The following is a 14,800-nucleotide window of genomic DNA, read 5'->3' on the forward strand; positions in this document are numbered from 1 at the left end:
TTTATTGACTTTTGTCATCATGATTGCATTTTTTGAAATTATGCCCTCTGGAGCAACCTAGACCATGTCTAATCCTACAAATATTTGCAGGCAGTTAGCATGACCCTCTGAGTCTTCTCTTCTTCAGACTAAATAGTCCTTGCTTCTCCCACCATTCTTCCCGGGATGCATTTTGGATGCCTTTATTGCTTTCATTCCCTCGTATAGGTTGATTTCCCTGCTTAAAATGTGGTGGCCAAATGTGGTCAGCCCAACATACTCTATGGTGGGATAATGACTTCTCTTGATGTGGACGTTTCACTTCTGCTACAACAACCTAGATTTATGTTAGCATTTTTGGAGGCCAGATCACACAGTTGGCTCACATAACTCCTGATCCTGTGTCCAGAACATTAGCTGTGCCTCCCAACTTCGTGTCGACTGTGGGTTTGACAAGCACGAGTTTTACATCTTCATCCAAGCTGTTGATAAAAATGTTGAACAAGAAAAGGCCAAAGGCTGAGCTTTGAGGAACACCTCTGATCTTTCCCTGCCTGTAGACATCTCCCCACTGGTTTGGTGACATTGTTTCACTGACTTCAAATCGGCTCACCTGCACTATAAAAAATAGCTCAGCAAGATATAGCCACTCTTTGTGTTTTTGAAACTGATATTTAATTTATCCAGAGGTAAAATGCCATTTTTTATCAATGAAGACAGGTTTTGAAACCATAACTGGGACAGTGTGAACTCAGAAGATAATTTCACGTTTAAGTTACTATGTAATGCTTAAAGGACAGAAAATACTTTCTCTTAATATGAAATGATAATACTTCTACAGAGTAGTTTGTTTTTCCTGAATGCTTTGAATTACTCTCCGGATCTAGGGCAGGGGTCCTCAAACTTTTAAAACAGGAGGCCAGTTCGTTGTCCCTTAGACCGTTGGAGGGCCAGACTGCAGGCCCCGGGACGAGTCAGCTGCTAAGCAGGACAGGCAGTGGTGGCAAAAACGCCTGGTGGGCCAGATAAATGTCATAGGCAGGCTGCATGTGGCCCGTGGGCCGTGGTTGGAGGACGCCTGGTCTAGGGGATGAATGTTAGAGAACGTGCAGATTTTGTGTGTAGGGGAGAGAGGAGATTATTGAAGAGTTACAAGGTGACTTTCAAGAGCCTTCTCCATCTCTGACAGAGACCACAGCAATGAATGAAGAGACATCTTTAATGCATTGATTCCATTAGAGTGGAAAATACATTCCTAGCTAGTAATTTTTATTCTTTTTGATGATTCTCAGAAAATATTTTTAAACTGTTTTTTTTGAGGGGGGGAGCTGGCAGTTACTTCTTTTTCTTATTGAACATACTTTCCTCTGAAGAAATCAAACCAAGTTCTTTTTGCTGCCACAAAAGTCAGGAAGTCAGTTTTCCTCGGTTTCTGTGGTGGATGTAAAGAAGGGTTGGCATCATTATTCGAGCTAAAGTACTGAAAGATTGGAGGCTTGATTCTCAGCATCTTCCTTCAAAGACTCCTGTAATATTTTCTCCAAGGTTTTACTTTCCACTATATATACACCATACTTGTGGTTTTCTTTTTAGTTCTGATGCTTTCTGTTTCTCCAGCCCATAATTCAACAAGTACCTCAATGTCTAAAACTTTATTATGGTGAGGATACTTTCAGATTGCAGAGTAAACAGACAGGACATTAGTACTCTCAAAAACTGACCAGAGAATAAAGGATAATATTATTTCTTCATACTGAATATTCCAGGGATGGTAGCTTATAGTTTATACCTTTACTCCACAGGTCTTTATTGAGCACCTGTGATATGCCAGGCCCTGACCTAGGCAACAGAGACACATGGGGAGTAAGACCAGATTTAGTTCTTTTTTACATCGAAAAGGAACTAAAGGGAGGCTTCTCCACATGATGTTTCATCTGAGATTTGAAGGTGGACCCAGGGCAAGAGCATTGGTGCTAAAATATCAGCACATCCAGGGCCCAACGCTGACATGGAACATGGTCAGGATAAGGGCAGGAGATGTCCAAAAATGAAGGATGAATCACGGAGGTGGTGTGAGCTGAGCTGGGAGGTGGGAAGTATCCCACTCAGGCCTTGGCAGTTGCCCAAAGAATGCTGTCTGCATCTTCCAAACTGTGTGAAGCCACCTGATGGCTTGGGGAGGGGACACTTGGGGAATGGGGCATGCGCTGTGTGTGAGGCGATCAGTTTTACATTTTGAAAAGATCAACTGTTGCTGTATCATGGGCAAGAAGAGAAGGGAATTCAGGATGAGTGAAGGAGACGAGTAAGAAGAGCACTGTCTAGTCCTGGGAAGGAGACGGTGGTAGTTGGGGTGTAGGCTGATAGAAGGAGGGATGGAAAGATAGAGATGAGAGACACTTAGGTTAAATTTGAAGGACTTGGGAACTATATATGGGGTACTGGTAGAGAAGAGATGCCTAGAATAATTCAAGGAGGGTTCACACATTTTGCATTCTTCTTTGTAAATTTAAGGACTATGATATTGAAAAATTAAATCATGTAACTGTCTTGATAATCTCTGGTAGCACAGCACAGTGGAAGTAATTCTGAAAAGAGAGTAAAAAAATCATTCCTGGTCTTAGATTTATTATCCACAGACTCTGAGCAAGCTGAAAAATGTTGAGTATCTAACCAATAGGTAAAAATCATACCTGTGATTACTAATTAAGACCTCATTAAGATCCAGAGAAATAAATTTTTCAAAGTTTGCATTTAAGAGATAACCCAGCTATCTTTATTTTCACTGTTATTTTTAGCCCAGTTTTCTAAATCTCTAGATCCTATACAAGGAACTAAAGTACATTCCTAGGCTGCTACCCCGATGCAAATCACCCTTTTCTTTCATCTTGTTAGACTTTACCCAACCACAGTATTTTCTCATGTCAGAAAAGCTTTCCAGCATATACGAGGAGCCTTTGGCCCATGTGTATATATGAGCCTGTTCGTGCCTTTAGGTCCCACGGCAACACAGTCGGCACACAGTCTAAGCCAGGTGCCCAGTTTCCATCTGGGCTCCTGACAGACTGTGTGGTCAGGATTTAGAAATCAGAAACTGGGGAAAGGTGCAATGTGATGGACGCAGCCACCCCAAATACCATATATGTTATCACCATCATTTAGCACATGGTGCAGGAAATCCTCCTCTTTGCAGAAGAGCTTCAAAGAACCACTTCCAGTTCCCTTGGGTAACATTTATTTTTCCTTTGCTAACACCAAAGTGCAGACACACATATATATTTTTTCCTCTAGTAAATGGGTAGTGACACACCATTCACCCCCCCCATCCTCAACCCATTGTCCAGCTGACCTCTGGAATTTCCCCACCCTTCTGTACAGAGGCCTCCTTACTGCCCTGGCCTGTCACTTAGCAGGGCCGTGCACTTTCTCTTTCTTTACTGAGTGCACAATATTCCCTCACCGTCCAGCCCCAATGTCTCGACCAGCCCTCTCTAGCTCAGTGTGAATGCCCTCTGTTTTTCCCAGTGACTTTCTTTCCTATGAATCTTTTGAGCCAGTTCTAACCGTGCGTATTTCACCTGACTTTTGAGTTTTAAACAAAGAAGCCTCCATTCAAGTCATTAGAAATAATTACATGACATTAAGTCCCTAAGTGGCTTGGATGTCTCATTTGTTCCTTCACTAGCTTATTCATATCATACTATTAATATATGTTTATTAAATGGCTACTGTGGTCTAAGCACCAGGAGAGTTGTGAACACAAACATTCTGTATTCCGGAGGGAAAGACAGCAAAGAAATGAACAGATCTTCAATCTGTATACCATATTTCGCCGTTGCATTAAGTTGCTAGAGATTGGTTTTATGGACATATAGCAGAAAGTTGCAACTCTGGACGTGGGATCCCACATACCCCTTTGTCTATTCCAATTATTCATCCTCATTTTATAGGCAGTTGAGCCTGTGCTATGAGTACTCAGAAAATGATTTGAAAAGGTAGTAGTTTCCTGAAAAAAGAAATGTATGGCTGGCCACTCTTATAGGACTGAAAATAAAAAATAACCCAGTGGGCTCGTCATGCAAAACAGGACGCCGAACAGCTCTCTGCTGAATCACAGTATTATGTGCTTACCACAGAAATCCTTCAGACTCAGTATATATCCCACCAAGGCAGGGAAGGCGTGCAGCATCCCTGGTGCAAACCTCACAGGATGGCAGCAGGCATTTCACACATGCTTTCCTGGAAGGGTGGAAGGGTGGGTAGTTATTTTTCATCTCCTCTTGGCCATAAGTTATAACAAGATGAATGGGCCCAAGGCTTGCCAGAAGCCATAACTTTATTTAGTTGACACGACCAGGTTCCCAATTTTTGCCTTTGAGAGCTTGAGAGTAAAATAAAACATTGGCTCCTTTTGACCTTTCTCCCCTGTCTTCCCTGGGCAGAATATCTCGATGCATAATGCAGTTGGTGGGGCCCTGACCGGGCCTGGAGCTCACCAGATCGGCAGTGCCCGGCTGCCCAACCACGACACCAGCGTTGTGATTCAGCAGGCTATGCCGTCACCACAGTCCAGCTCTGTCATCACCCAGGCACCTTCCACCAACCGCCAGATCGGGTAAGGAGCCCTCCTCGGCTGCCTCTGGCTCCTGGCTGGAGCTCAGGGAATGTTCTGGACTTTCTCCTTGTTTCTGGTGCACAGATTGGTTGGTTTCTAACTGGTGCAATATTGTCTAGCGATTTAAAATGATGGTTTTGATGGGAGAAGGGAGGAGAGGGCGTCTCCCTTTGGCGAAAGCTGTTGTGATCCTAGAATTGGTATGTATGGGGTGGGGAGCCGGGAAGCAAGTCATTCTGTGTTGTCATTTCTTCAAACAAGGTTTGTGAATTTGGGGGAAGTTCTATGGATCTTAGGGTGACCAGCGTGTCTTCTGTGAACAGTAGTCCTCCATTTATCAGCGGGGATACATTCCAGGACCCCCAGTGGGTGCCTGAAACTGCAGAGATCGCCAAATGCTGCTTTCATCTAATAACTGAGATAGCTACCAATAGGCCCACTCCCTCTCATTTATGCAAATATATATTGCTGGAACATTGGGGGAAGTTGGTAGGAAGATGCTGTCATTGACCCCCAGACACCTGTACCATGTGATGGAAGGAGCTCTCTCTCACTTCTCCGCATCATGTGGTCACTCTAGCCCCTGCTGCTCAGACTGTGGTCTGGGGATCAGCAGCCTGGGCATTACCTGGAAGCTTCTTAGGAAAGCAGAATCTCTGGCCCAGTTTCCTTTTCCCTGGAATGAGGATGGTGTCTGTTCTTTCCAACCTCATGAGAGTAAAGATGAAATAAAATATTTAAGAGCCCTTGGGTTCTTAGGAAGAAAAGGTAGTAACTTAAGCCAGAAAGCTATGATAAATTTATATTGGTGGATGCTGAGAACCGGTTGCTCTATGTCCCCAGAATTTTCCATTTGAAATAAGAAGAGAATCTCGCTGTGCTTGGTACATGCATCAGAATTGAGTTTGGATTTCTGAATGGATATCAGCTATGGTAATTTTTAAAACATCTACAAGTTGCCCCACGATTTGTCAGTATGTCACTTCCTCCTTGTTTTTAATGTTGTAAGAATCCCAGACCAATGGTGAGTGCTGTGGACAACACTGGTTTATTCCTCCTTAGAGTGCTCCAGAAGGGAGCAGGGCACCTAGTCTCTCACATTTCTCAACTTGTCCTGTTGTGACACATAAAGACCCACCTTATTTGGTTTCCCATTCAAGAAACAGAGAAGTTAATGTGGCCATTTGAATGCTAGGCTTTGTTTCAAGAGATGGATGCTAAATTAGAAAGTGTCTCTGTTAAAGATTCCTTTTCTTCTCAAGTAACTATGAGAGCAAATGTTGCCACCATCTAATGCAGAACCCATAATATGCTAAGACAGCAGGGTGGATTCATTAAAGACAGCGTCTAAGTCTCAAGGGACTTCTCCATTCTAGTGGCTTGGCTTCAGGCAGACAATTCACAGTTAGGCCAGCTAATTATAATTATTTTATTTTTCTTTCAAGGGGAAAAAACATAAAATGTGCTGAAGTTTACTGGCAGTTTTACAGCATTCCTTCCCCCCTGGAGTTCTCCTGCCTCTTTCCCCACCCCCACCCCCACCAACTACCCTCTTGGAGGCCCTTAGTATTCAGCCATTGTTAGTACAAAGCTGGTCTTTATGAAACAGTCTTTAAAGGGTTAGCACTAAATTTGAAGATGAGTGCTGACTCTGTCAATAATTTACCCAGCTGGGCTGGGACTGTGCATTTGGGTGACATTTGTAGGCAGTGTCACGCTGCCTGGATGGATGGGGGTGTTTCTCTGGTGTAGATACCCTCCCCAAGTATTCTACACCTCCCCAATTTATTCCCAGTTCTGGGGTGTTGTGTGTCTCTTCTGTTGTGTTCTAGGAGATAATTGTCACTTTAGGACTCTGTCTCACTGCCAAGCTTGAGGGGAGGCTATTTCTTTTCTTCAGTTTCTTCCCTGTTGTGCTTACCATGTTGATTCAAACCCACACATCCTGTCATTTCCATTTTTTTCCCTCCACATGACCCATCCAAAACCTTGCCCGGATGATCGAGGGGGCCCAGCAAGAAGCAACCCAACCCATCTCACCAGTGGATTCAGTCTGAAACTCTAGGTGGTAACATTTGGGGATGGTTGACTCTTTTATTTCTCTCAGGAAAGAGGAAATGAGTACTTATTTTAAAACATGAGTTCCCTCTGGAGACTGTGTCTTTAAATGAGCATTTGAAATTGCAGATAGCTTTTTTTTTTTTTTAACTTTATTTTATTTTTTGAGGCTGCACAGAACCATATTGTAGTAATATTCTGATTTTTATCACAACCTCAAATATTTAAGTGTCAAAATCTGGCCAAGCCACCTGCAAATGTTTGCCATGGCTACCGGCCAACAAAAACAGCAAACAGCAATGAAAGTCTTCATTCAGGCTCAGCGCTTAAGCTGCATCGAGCCAGAGAGGCTGGGACCCACCTGTGCCCGTGCACGGGGTTCTTGTGCCGCAGCCAGTGGGTGTGTTCACGGCTGGAACTTTGTGGGAGAGGGGGCCGCCTGGCTCCTGTCCCTGCTCTTCCCTTCCGTCTTCCAGCGTTTGGCTTCTGCAGACAACCCCACGTTTGCTCTCTTTTCTACCTCCCCCCTTTCCCCCTGTAAAATTTAAGCTTAGAGGCTCGACTGTATCGGGAGTGATATTGACATAAGGGACTAGAGAATGGGAGTGGCGCCAGTTGGGGAGGCTTTGGGGACAAAGGAGAGGCATCTTTGTAAGCATTCCATTTTCATGATTTTTGAGCAGGCGCTGAGCCAAAGCAGACCAAAATGAATAGAAACGTAAAAATCCAAAGAAATCACATTAAAAGGAGAGGGACAAACAAGATGTACAATTTTCATTCCATACCATAGCGACCCACACCATGCCCTATGCCCAGCTCTGCAGAAGTGGTGCGATTATCTCTCCAGAAGCTGGAGGTACATATAAATATCGCAAATTGCTCGTGTGTGGTTAGGCAGGCTAGAAAAACACCCGGCTGTAGAGAGTGTGGGAGGCATCCCCAAACTAGTGACTACTTGCGCTTCATCAAACTGGCAGACGCTCTGTCGGGAAGGGTGTCTTTGGCTGATTGATGGTAGTGTTTTAGGAGATAAGTTTCCCAGATTGGAAAAAAGAGTGAGCTACGGGCTGTGGGGAAGACAAGTGAGACAGAAAACAAGCATGTGTTAAATATAGATGAAATCGATTCCTCCTTGAACCAAATATGTGACCGAATCCAAACAGTATCTGTACTCCAGTCATTTTTATTAGATATCATGTAACAGGCTTGTTAATTCGGGACCAAGTTGGAAAAGCCTGGGAAAAATAGTGGATAAGTAGGTAGCCGAGGGTATAAGTTCCCTTTCTTTTTCTGTCTCTTGGTCTCATTTTTCTAGGATCCAATGATCAGCCGAATAGGTGATTGTGATCTTAATAGATGCCAGGCTTCCTACAGAAGTTGATTCCTCTTTTTGGAGTAAGTGATAGTAGATAATTCATGCTCAGCAATTCTTTAGGAGAGCAAGGAAGAGAATATGGAGTGTGGAGTTCTGCAAGAATGGATTATCAATACAGAGTTCTGGTAGGTTATGGGAGACACTGCCAAAATAGTCCACGAATTTTCTCCTTGCTTTTTAATTCGTCATACGGGATTGGGCGTAAACTCATTAGATTAGTTCGTGAATTGTTTGACAGTAATTGTTTACAATGGAAGTGTTATATGCCCAATGGCAGAATATATAAGTGTGGAGAATTCGGGTTGAGATAATGAATTGGCCAGTTGTGTCAGGAAACTTGGAAATGTGCTCAACAGAATTCACGTATGAAGGCATTTCTGTGTGAAACCCCTCCCTGATTTTATACTGATTTTAGTCCCGGCACATATATTTCCACATGATGTGTAGCTGTTTGGCATTTGGTCACAAACCTTATTTGCCTGGTTGCATGGAGCTAGGCAGTAGAGATTGAAATACTTAGCCAGAGTTTATATAAAATATTGTAGGAGAAAATCTTGTGTTAGGGCAGTGCCTGGGGCTCAAAGGAGTAGGGCCCTGGCCCCATATACTGGAGGTGGTGGGTTCAAACCCGGCCGCGGCCAAAAAAAAAAAAAAAAAAAATCTTGTGTTATATAAAAATAAAAGTTGCTGGAACTCATAAATCCTATCTCCTCTCCCACTTTCTGGCTGTGTTTATTCCTTTTCTCTTTGTAAACCCTGACACTGTGTGTCAGGTAGAATATCCAATGTAGCTCAATGACTAGGACCAAGCAAAACAAATAAGTAAATGGAAAATAATGATACTTAAAAGAAAAGCTGAGTATATTTCAGAACTGTTCGGTGGGATGCTACTTTATCGGGTGTCATCATGTGGCTTGTTGTGTGAGTTGAATGTTGGTGACTGAGGTGCCACCAACAGGGGAATGGGAATAAATGTGAGGGGTTTGTATTGTTGATGTCCTGGGAAGGAGGGGAAGAAGTTGGGAGATGATACCGTCATAGAGAGGCATTGTTTAAAGAAGACCTAAATAACAAAGCAGCTGCCAGTTTAAGAATGTGTGTGTGCCTGAACCCGTCCGTCAGAGCTTTCCTAAACTCCTTGGACCAAACTAAGCATGACGGGGACTGTCACTGTCCACCACACACTAATGCTGGGGACATCCAGGCCAGGCTCCTTCTGCTAGTGGCAGCAGGGTGGTCACTGTCCCTCACCCCTTAGCAGGACAACTTGAAGCTCCTCTGAGTAATTCAGGCCAGAAGTCATTATTTCCTGCTTTGTGTTTTGCTGAATATCATGGCTATGAACATAGCTTTATTGTTGGAAAGTTGCTGGATCTTTCACAGCCCCGAGAACATTTACGAGGGCCCTTTGGGGGATGCTTTCTGGGAGGGTTGACAGATTTAACCATATGGCTCCCGTTAAATCCCATGCAGAGCCTTGAGAAATTACCTCTGACAAGGGGGCCGGCAGCCTTCCACTCACAGGGTTTTATGTGTGGAACGAAACATTAAGTACTGATACTTGAGGAAATATAATGTTTCTTAACATTCGAAAGTTGTAGCACCACATGGCGTTGTGGTCAGATGAAAAGAGGGTCGAGCCAGAACCTGGAAGCACATGGCTGGGGTCTCCAAGAAACAGAAAAAAATACCTTAGCGCTTGTCTCTAAATCTTCCTCTTGCCACTGATTCCTCAGGCACGCATTGTGTGTCTTAATGTCTCAGCTCCTTACCTGGAGCACAGCAAGGCTGGTCCACTGGGGAGAGAAAATCGGAGATCACCCTGTGATGGTCAAGCCTTTTGATAGCAAAGCCCTTGATTGGCAAGCTGATTCTGAAGAAGCGGAAGGAAGCTAATATTTGTCCAGCATCTACTATGTGCCAGCCACTTAGCTAGCTTTGCATGGCATGTTATTTTCTATAATTCTTCAACAGCTCAGAGAGGCAGGCGCTGTCTACCTCATGTAACCTTTCCAAAGTCTCCCAGCCAGTGAGATTGAACTGTAGGTCTGTTGGACTTTAAGCCACGTGCTTTCCTCATGCTTCTGACCATGGCGACACCAGTACTGTGGAAGACACATGAGCATGTCTGAGACTTGGGGCAATCATCGGAGAATCAGCAGCTTGCAGGAGTTGCTAATGCCTCAGTCTGCATGACAAGCGGCTGTGTGTTTGTACTCCCACCGCGCAGTCACGGGCAGAGTGAACGTGCACATTGGTTGCCAGCTGCTGCTTTGACCCTTCAGGAGAAGAGGAATCGGGGAATATGGAAACACAGAGCTGGCCTGTACCTAGCCAAATCCTTTTAAGACAACTGGGGTTAGCACAGAGAAGTGACTGCCCTTGTCTCAACATGTGGCCGCTCTACACGTGACTTCTGAGCCTGTCCACTATCCCCTGCCCAGGTACAGTGCAAGTTCCAGATTTGTTCCAGTTCCTATAGGGAGACATGACTTTGCCTATGTCCTCCTATAGGAGGAGGACTTCATTTCTGGAGCTTACAAACAGAAGCTTGGCTTACGGAATTCTTGAAGTTTTCATATAAGTGTCTCTGTGTATATGTCCTTGCCCCTATTTTTGGAACAGATAGGCACAGATAAGGGTCTGTTTCTTTGGCAAATAGCCTGAGATCATCCAGTTTGTGACATGGATGTAAATCTAGACATTTGTTCTTTTGCATGGCATATTGAAAAGACAGGCCTGATAAATAAATAAGAGCTTGCTCTGAGCAAAGCCACGTCAGGTCAGAGGGGAGTCAAGCAGATGTATTGGTCATGAGTTTAGAGGTCATGGACTTTAGACAGTCCAGGCTCTGCCATTTGATGGGTGTGCAAGGTTGGCCAAGGGTTTCCTAGGCCTGATTTCTTTCATCTACAGATAAAGGGGTTAACCAATTGATGGAGAAAGTCAGTCCCAGATCCAAAATCCTCATTCACTGACGCTTTTCAGTATTAAAATTATTTTCTCTTTTGGTTTGGTTTCCTCCTGGAGCCAACGTTGGTGGGAGCTTGCAATCATCTCAGCCCCAGGAGATGTTCACGTATCCCAAAGAGCGAGAACAGGAAAGAACCTGGGAAGAGAAGGTCAAGGCAGTAAGGGAGGGGTCCTGACACATGAAGCCAGAGAGGCTTAATGTCTAGGCACAAGTCCTAGTTGAATAACTACAACCTCTTCTCTTTGCCAGGCACTTTTTTTTTTTTTTTTTTTTACAAAGCACATTCCCCTTTATCATTTACCAATTTAGCATTCATAATTCTGTTACATGGAAATTAATGCACCCATTTTGCAGTTCAGTAAAGTGAGGTACAGAGATTAAGTGACTTGCCCCAGTTCATACTGATATTGGCCAAGTGCAGAACAAGAACCCAGACTGCCCACACCACTTGTTCCACAGGTGGCGAAATAGTACCTTGCCAGGTTTAAGCTTCACCTGTAAAATGGGTAAGTATCACTAGAAAATGTTCAGTCTTTTTCAGCACTGCATTACTAATGATCTTTGTAACAAATTTAATTCTGAAAACTACTTGGCAAGGTAACTTCTTTGGGTGCTGAGTGCTGTGTGCAGGACCATGTGTAATGGCCTCCCTTGAAGAATTTATTTTTTTTATAGACAAGGTGTCACTCTGCTGCCCAGGCTGGAGTATAGTGGCATGATCATAGCTCACTGTAATCTTCAATTCCAAGGCTCAAGTGACCCTCCTGCCTCAGCCTCCTGGGTAGCTAGAACTTTAGGTACATGTCACCATACTGACTAATTAAAAAAAAATTTTTTTTTTAAATGGAAACAGGGTCCTGCTATGTTGTTTAGGCTGGTCTCAAACTCCTGAGCTCAAGTGATCATCCTGCCTTGGCCTCCCAGAGTGCTGAGATTATAGGCATGAGCCACTGTACCTGGCCTAATCTCATCATGGAATTGTTCTTTTATTCTCACTTTCTTAAAAGTGGTTTATTTTCAGAGCTCTAACTAGAAAAGCACCTAAAATAGCAAAAGATGTAAAACAAGTCTGATGCAAGAGATCTGGACAACTAGTCTGCCAGACATAGTTCTGTGGGAAAATACCGTCTACTGTCCTATATTCTGACCTTATTATTATTTCGGGGTTACTTTGTGGAAGACCTAAAACATAGGGCTTTATTTATATCACTATTTAGTGTATTCCTATGGGTACATCTTGGAGAAGGTGCCAAATGATTGAATGGTTGAGAGTATATAGTTTCCTATAATATATAATAAAATGCAGTAATTGACTGCACTTTTGTAATTCCCATAGTTCCTATATCAGGATTGGCTCAGTATTTTCTGTTTAGAGAGCCAGAAACATGAATGGACAACCAGGCTGTTCACATGGCTTGTGGTATGGTGTGTAGGGAGAGTCCCATGACTAAGTGTAACCACTCATAGAAGAATACCAAAAAGGTACTAATTAACATGAGAGCATGATTAGTGTGTGCAGGGCTTTGCAAACTGAGCAGGTTCGGAGAAATGAACCTGACAAAGCTGAACTTGTCCTTTGGAACTGGAAGTACCTTTGCTTTTTTGAAAATTGAATATGTCCAAGTAACAGAGCAGTGGGCATTTTAGATTATTTAGAGCTTTTATATTCTATACTACTATATGTCTCAGGAAGTGTCAATCACTCTTGTTGGAACTGACTGATAGCTTCTGAGTGAAGAGAGAAACACTATTTTAGAAATTTGCAGAGTTTATGTCCTTTGCATGTATGATACAGTCATATAATCAGGCACTTTGGGACTCAAAAAATAATTCATTCAACAGGTTCTGTCATACATATTTTTCATCCATGTTGGACCAAATAGACTGTCTCTACTATTTTTATGTCTTTTCTAATGAGGACTTAGTGAAATATTATATAGACTCCATGGACATTTTACCTTTGGTTGAATGAGAAGATCACATAAACATCCAATTTGGTCTTAAATGTGGATGCGAAGGGCATCCTTCATATTAAGATTCAGTTATATACAGATGGACTGCTATTTCAGTGAGACAGTGTGAAACCATTGCTGGAGGGATCAGAAGCCATGGCTGGGGGCTCATTCATGAGCACTGAGACTTTGAACAGGCCTCTTGACCTTCCTGGGCCCTACTTTTCTACCTCTTAAAAAGAAGGAATGAAAGCAGTTTATCTAAGAAGTGCCCTTTTCTAGCTCAAATGCCTTTTGTTTGTTTATTTTGACAGTCTCACCCTGTCATCCAGGCATCAGCCTAGTGTGGCATCAGCCTCACTCACAACAACCTCAAACTCTTAGATTCAGGTGATCCTCTTGCCTCAGCCTCTCAAATAACTGGGACTACAGCTAAGTGTTCTAATTTTAGTCGAGACGGAGGTCACAGTCTTACTCAGGCTAGCCTCAAACTCCTGAGCTCAAATGATCCTCCTGCCTTGGCCTCCCAGAGTGCTAGGATTAAAGGCATGAGCTGCTAAGCCCAGCCTGAAATTTTTAGTAATTCTGAAATAAGCTCTTAGAAGCAAATGTATTTCCTTATTGTGATTCATACCCTACAACAACCCAGTTGAAGAGGAAATTCCATAAAACAGATACATTCACATTTAGCAGGTAGTCTAGTAATCTATTTGCCTTGTATGTTGTGCTTTTGGTAAATATCAACTTAAAGTTCCTGTAGAGGAATAAACAAGTTCCTGTTTAATGGTCGCAGACACCTTTAAAAGAATTTAGAGTTTTCTATTTTTTCCTCCCTTAGTAAAGTGCATTTTGGCTGGTGATTCACCAATAAGGTCTGTAAAATGATAGGACCCTTATGAGCATGGGGTGGTGACATGCTGGAATGAGCTTGGCTTACTTTTGCAGGGTCATGGACCTCTGCAGAGAATAGATGGTCCCAAACATCACTGAAATGCTAGAAATGACTTCCTAAAGAGCCACATACCCATAGTATCTGGGTTTAGATATAGTCATTCACAAGCCAAATGCACAGCACTTTACAGTTGACCTTCAATGTATTATTCTCAGCCCATAGAACTCACGAACATCATCTACATGAATAATCATAATAAGCGCAACAACAAATATGCGTCCCTGAGTCAGTGAGCCCTCAAACTCTTGTTAAATGTGCCATGTCATTCTCAGACTGTAGGGGCAGGAGGCAGAATCTCGGGATCTCTGCTTAACATGACACTTCCTCCGACTTTTCTCAAAAGTCTCCCTCAAATTGCACCCTCTTATTCAAGAGATAAGGAGTAAGGTGCCTGATTAAAGAGCAGATAAGTGAGGTTCGGGCTGATTCTTCTCAGTACTGTTTGCGAGAGTGAAGCCGTTTATTTGATGAACCTGCAAACTTGATGAAACCAAAGTCTATTTCCAAAGTGTTTCTGTAGCCCTATGTTGAGTCTGGGTACATTTTTAATGACAAAATTAAACAAAAATGCATCTTTATAGATGCATATTCCAAATCATAGACTTTTTAAAACATTGAAAGAATGAGTTTAAAATAATCCATCTCAACTGCATGCTTTTTAAAAAGTGACTGAGGAATTTTACAGACCAGGTGCACCCAAATAAAAACTGTGTGTGTATGTACACACGTTTCATAATATTTTGCTTTACTAGAACATAACCTAGGCCTTTTGACGTGCAAATAACCTATCCAAAAGACTTGAGGAACTTTTCCAGGTGTATTCTGTGTGTTTTACATAGTGTGGTTTTTTCATAATACCCTGCCCGACCCCGTATGACCTTCTCCTCACCTGACA

The 14,800-nt window shown here is 43.0% G+C and overlaps 1 protein-coding gene across 3 annotated transcripts in view; it reads left to right on the plus strand.

Moving 5' to 3' along the window:
• Nucleotides 1–14,800, plus strand: part of CREB5 (cAMP responsive element binding protein 5) — a 401,904-nt gene that overhangs the window by 148,227 nt on the left and 238,877 nt on the right. For all 3 annotated transcript variants that reach the window (XM_003788538.3, XM_003788539.3, XM_003788540.3), the window contains one exon: nucleotides 4,422–4,594. In XM_003788538.3, coding sequence (XP_003788586.1) covers nucleotides 4,422–4,594 — 173 coding nt within the window. The remainder of the gene's footprint in view (nucleotides 1–4,421; nucleotides 4,595–14,800) is intronic.

The sequence above is a fragment of the Otolemur garnettii genome, unplaced genomic scaffold (genome assembly GCF_000181295.1).
Source record: "Otolemur garnettii isolate 467f Iridium unplaced genomic scaffold, OtoGar3 scaffold00028, whole genome shotgun sequence".
NCBI lineage: Eukaryota > Metazoa > Chordata > Mammalia > Primates > Galagidae > Otolemur > Otolemur garnettii.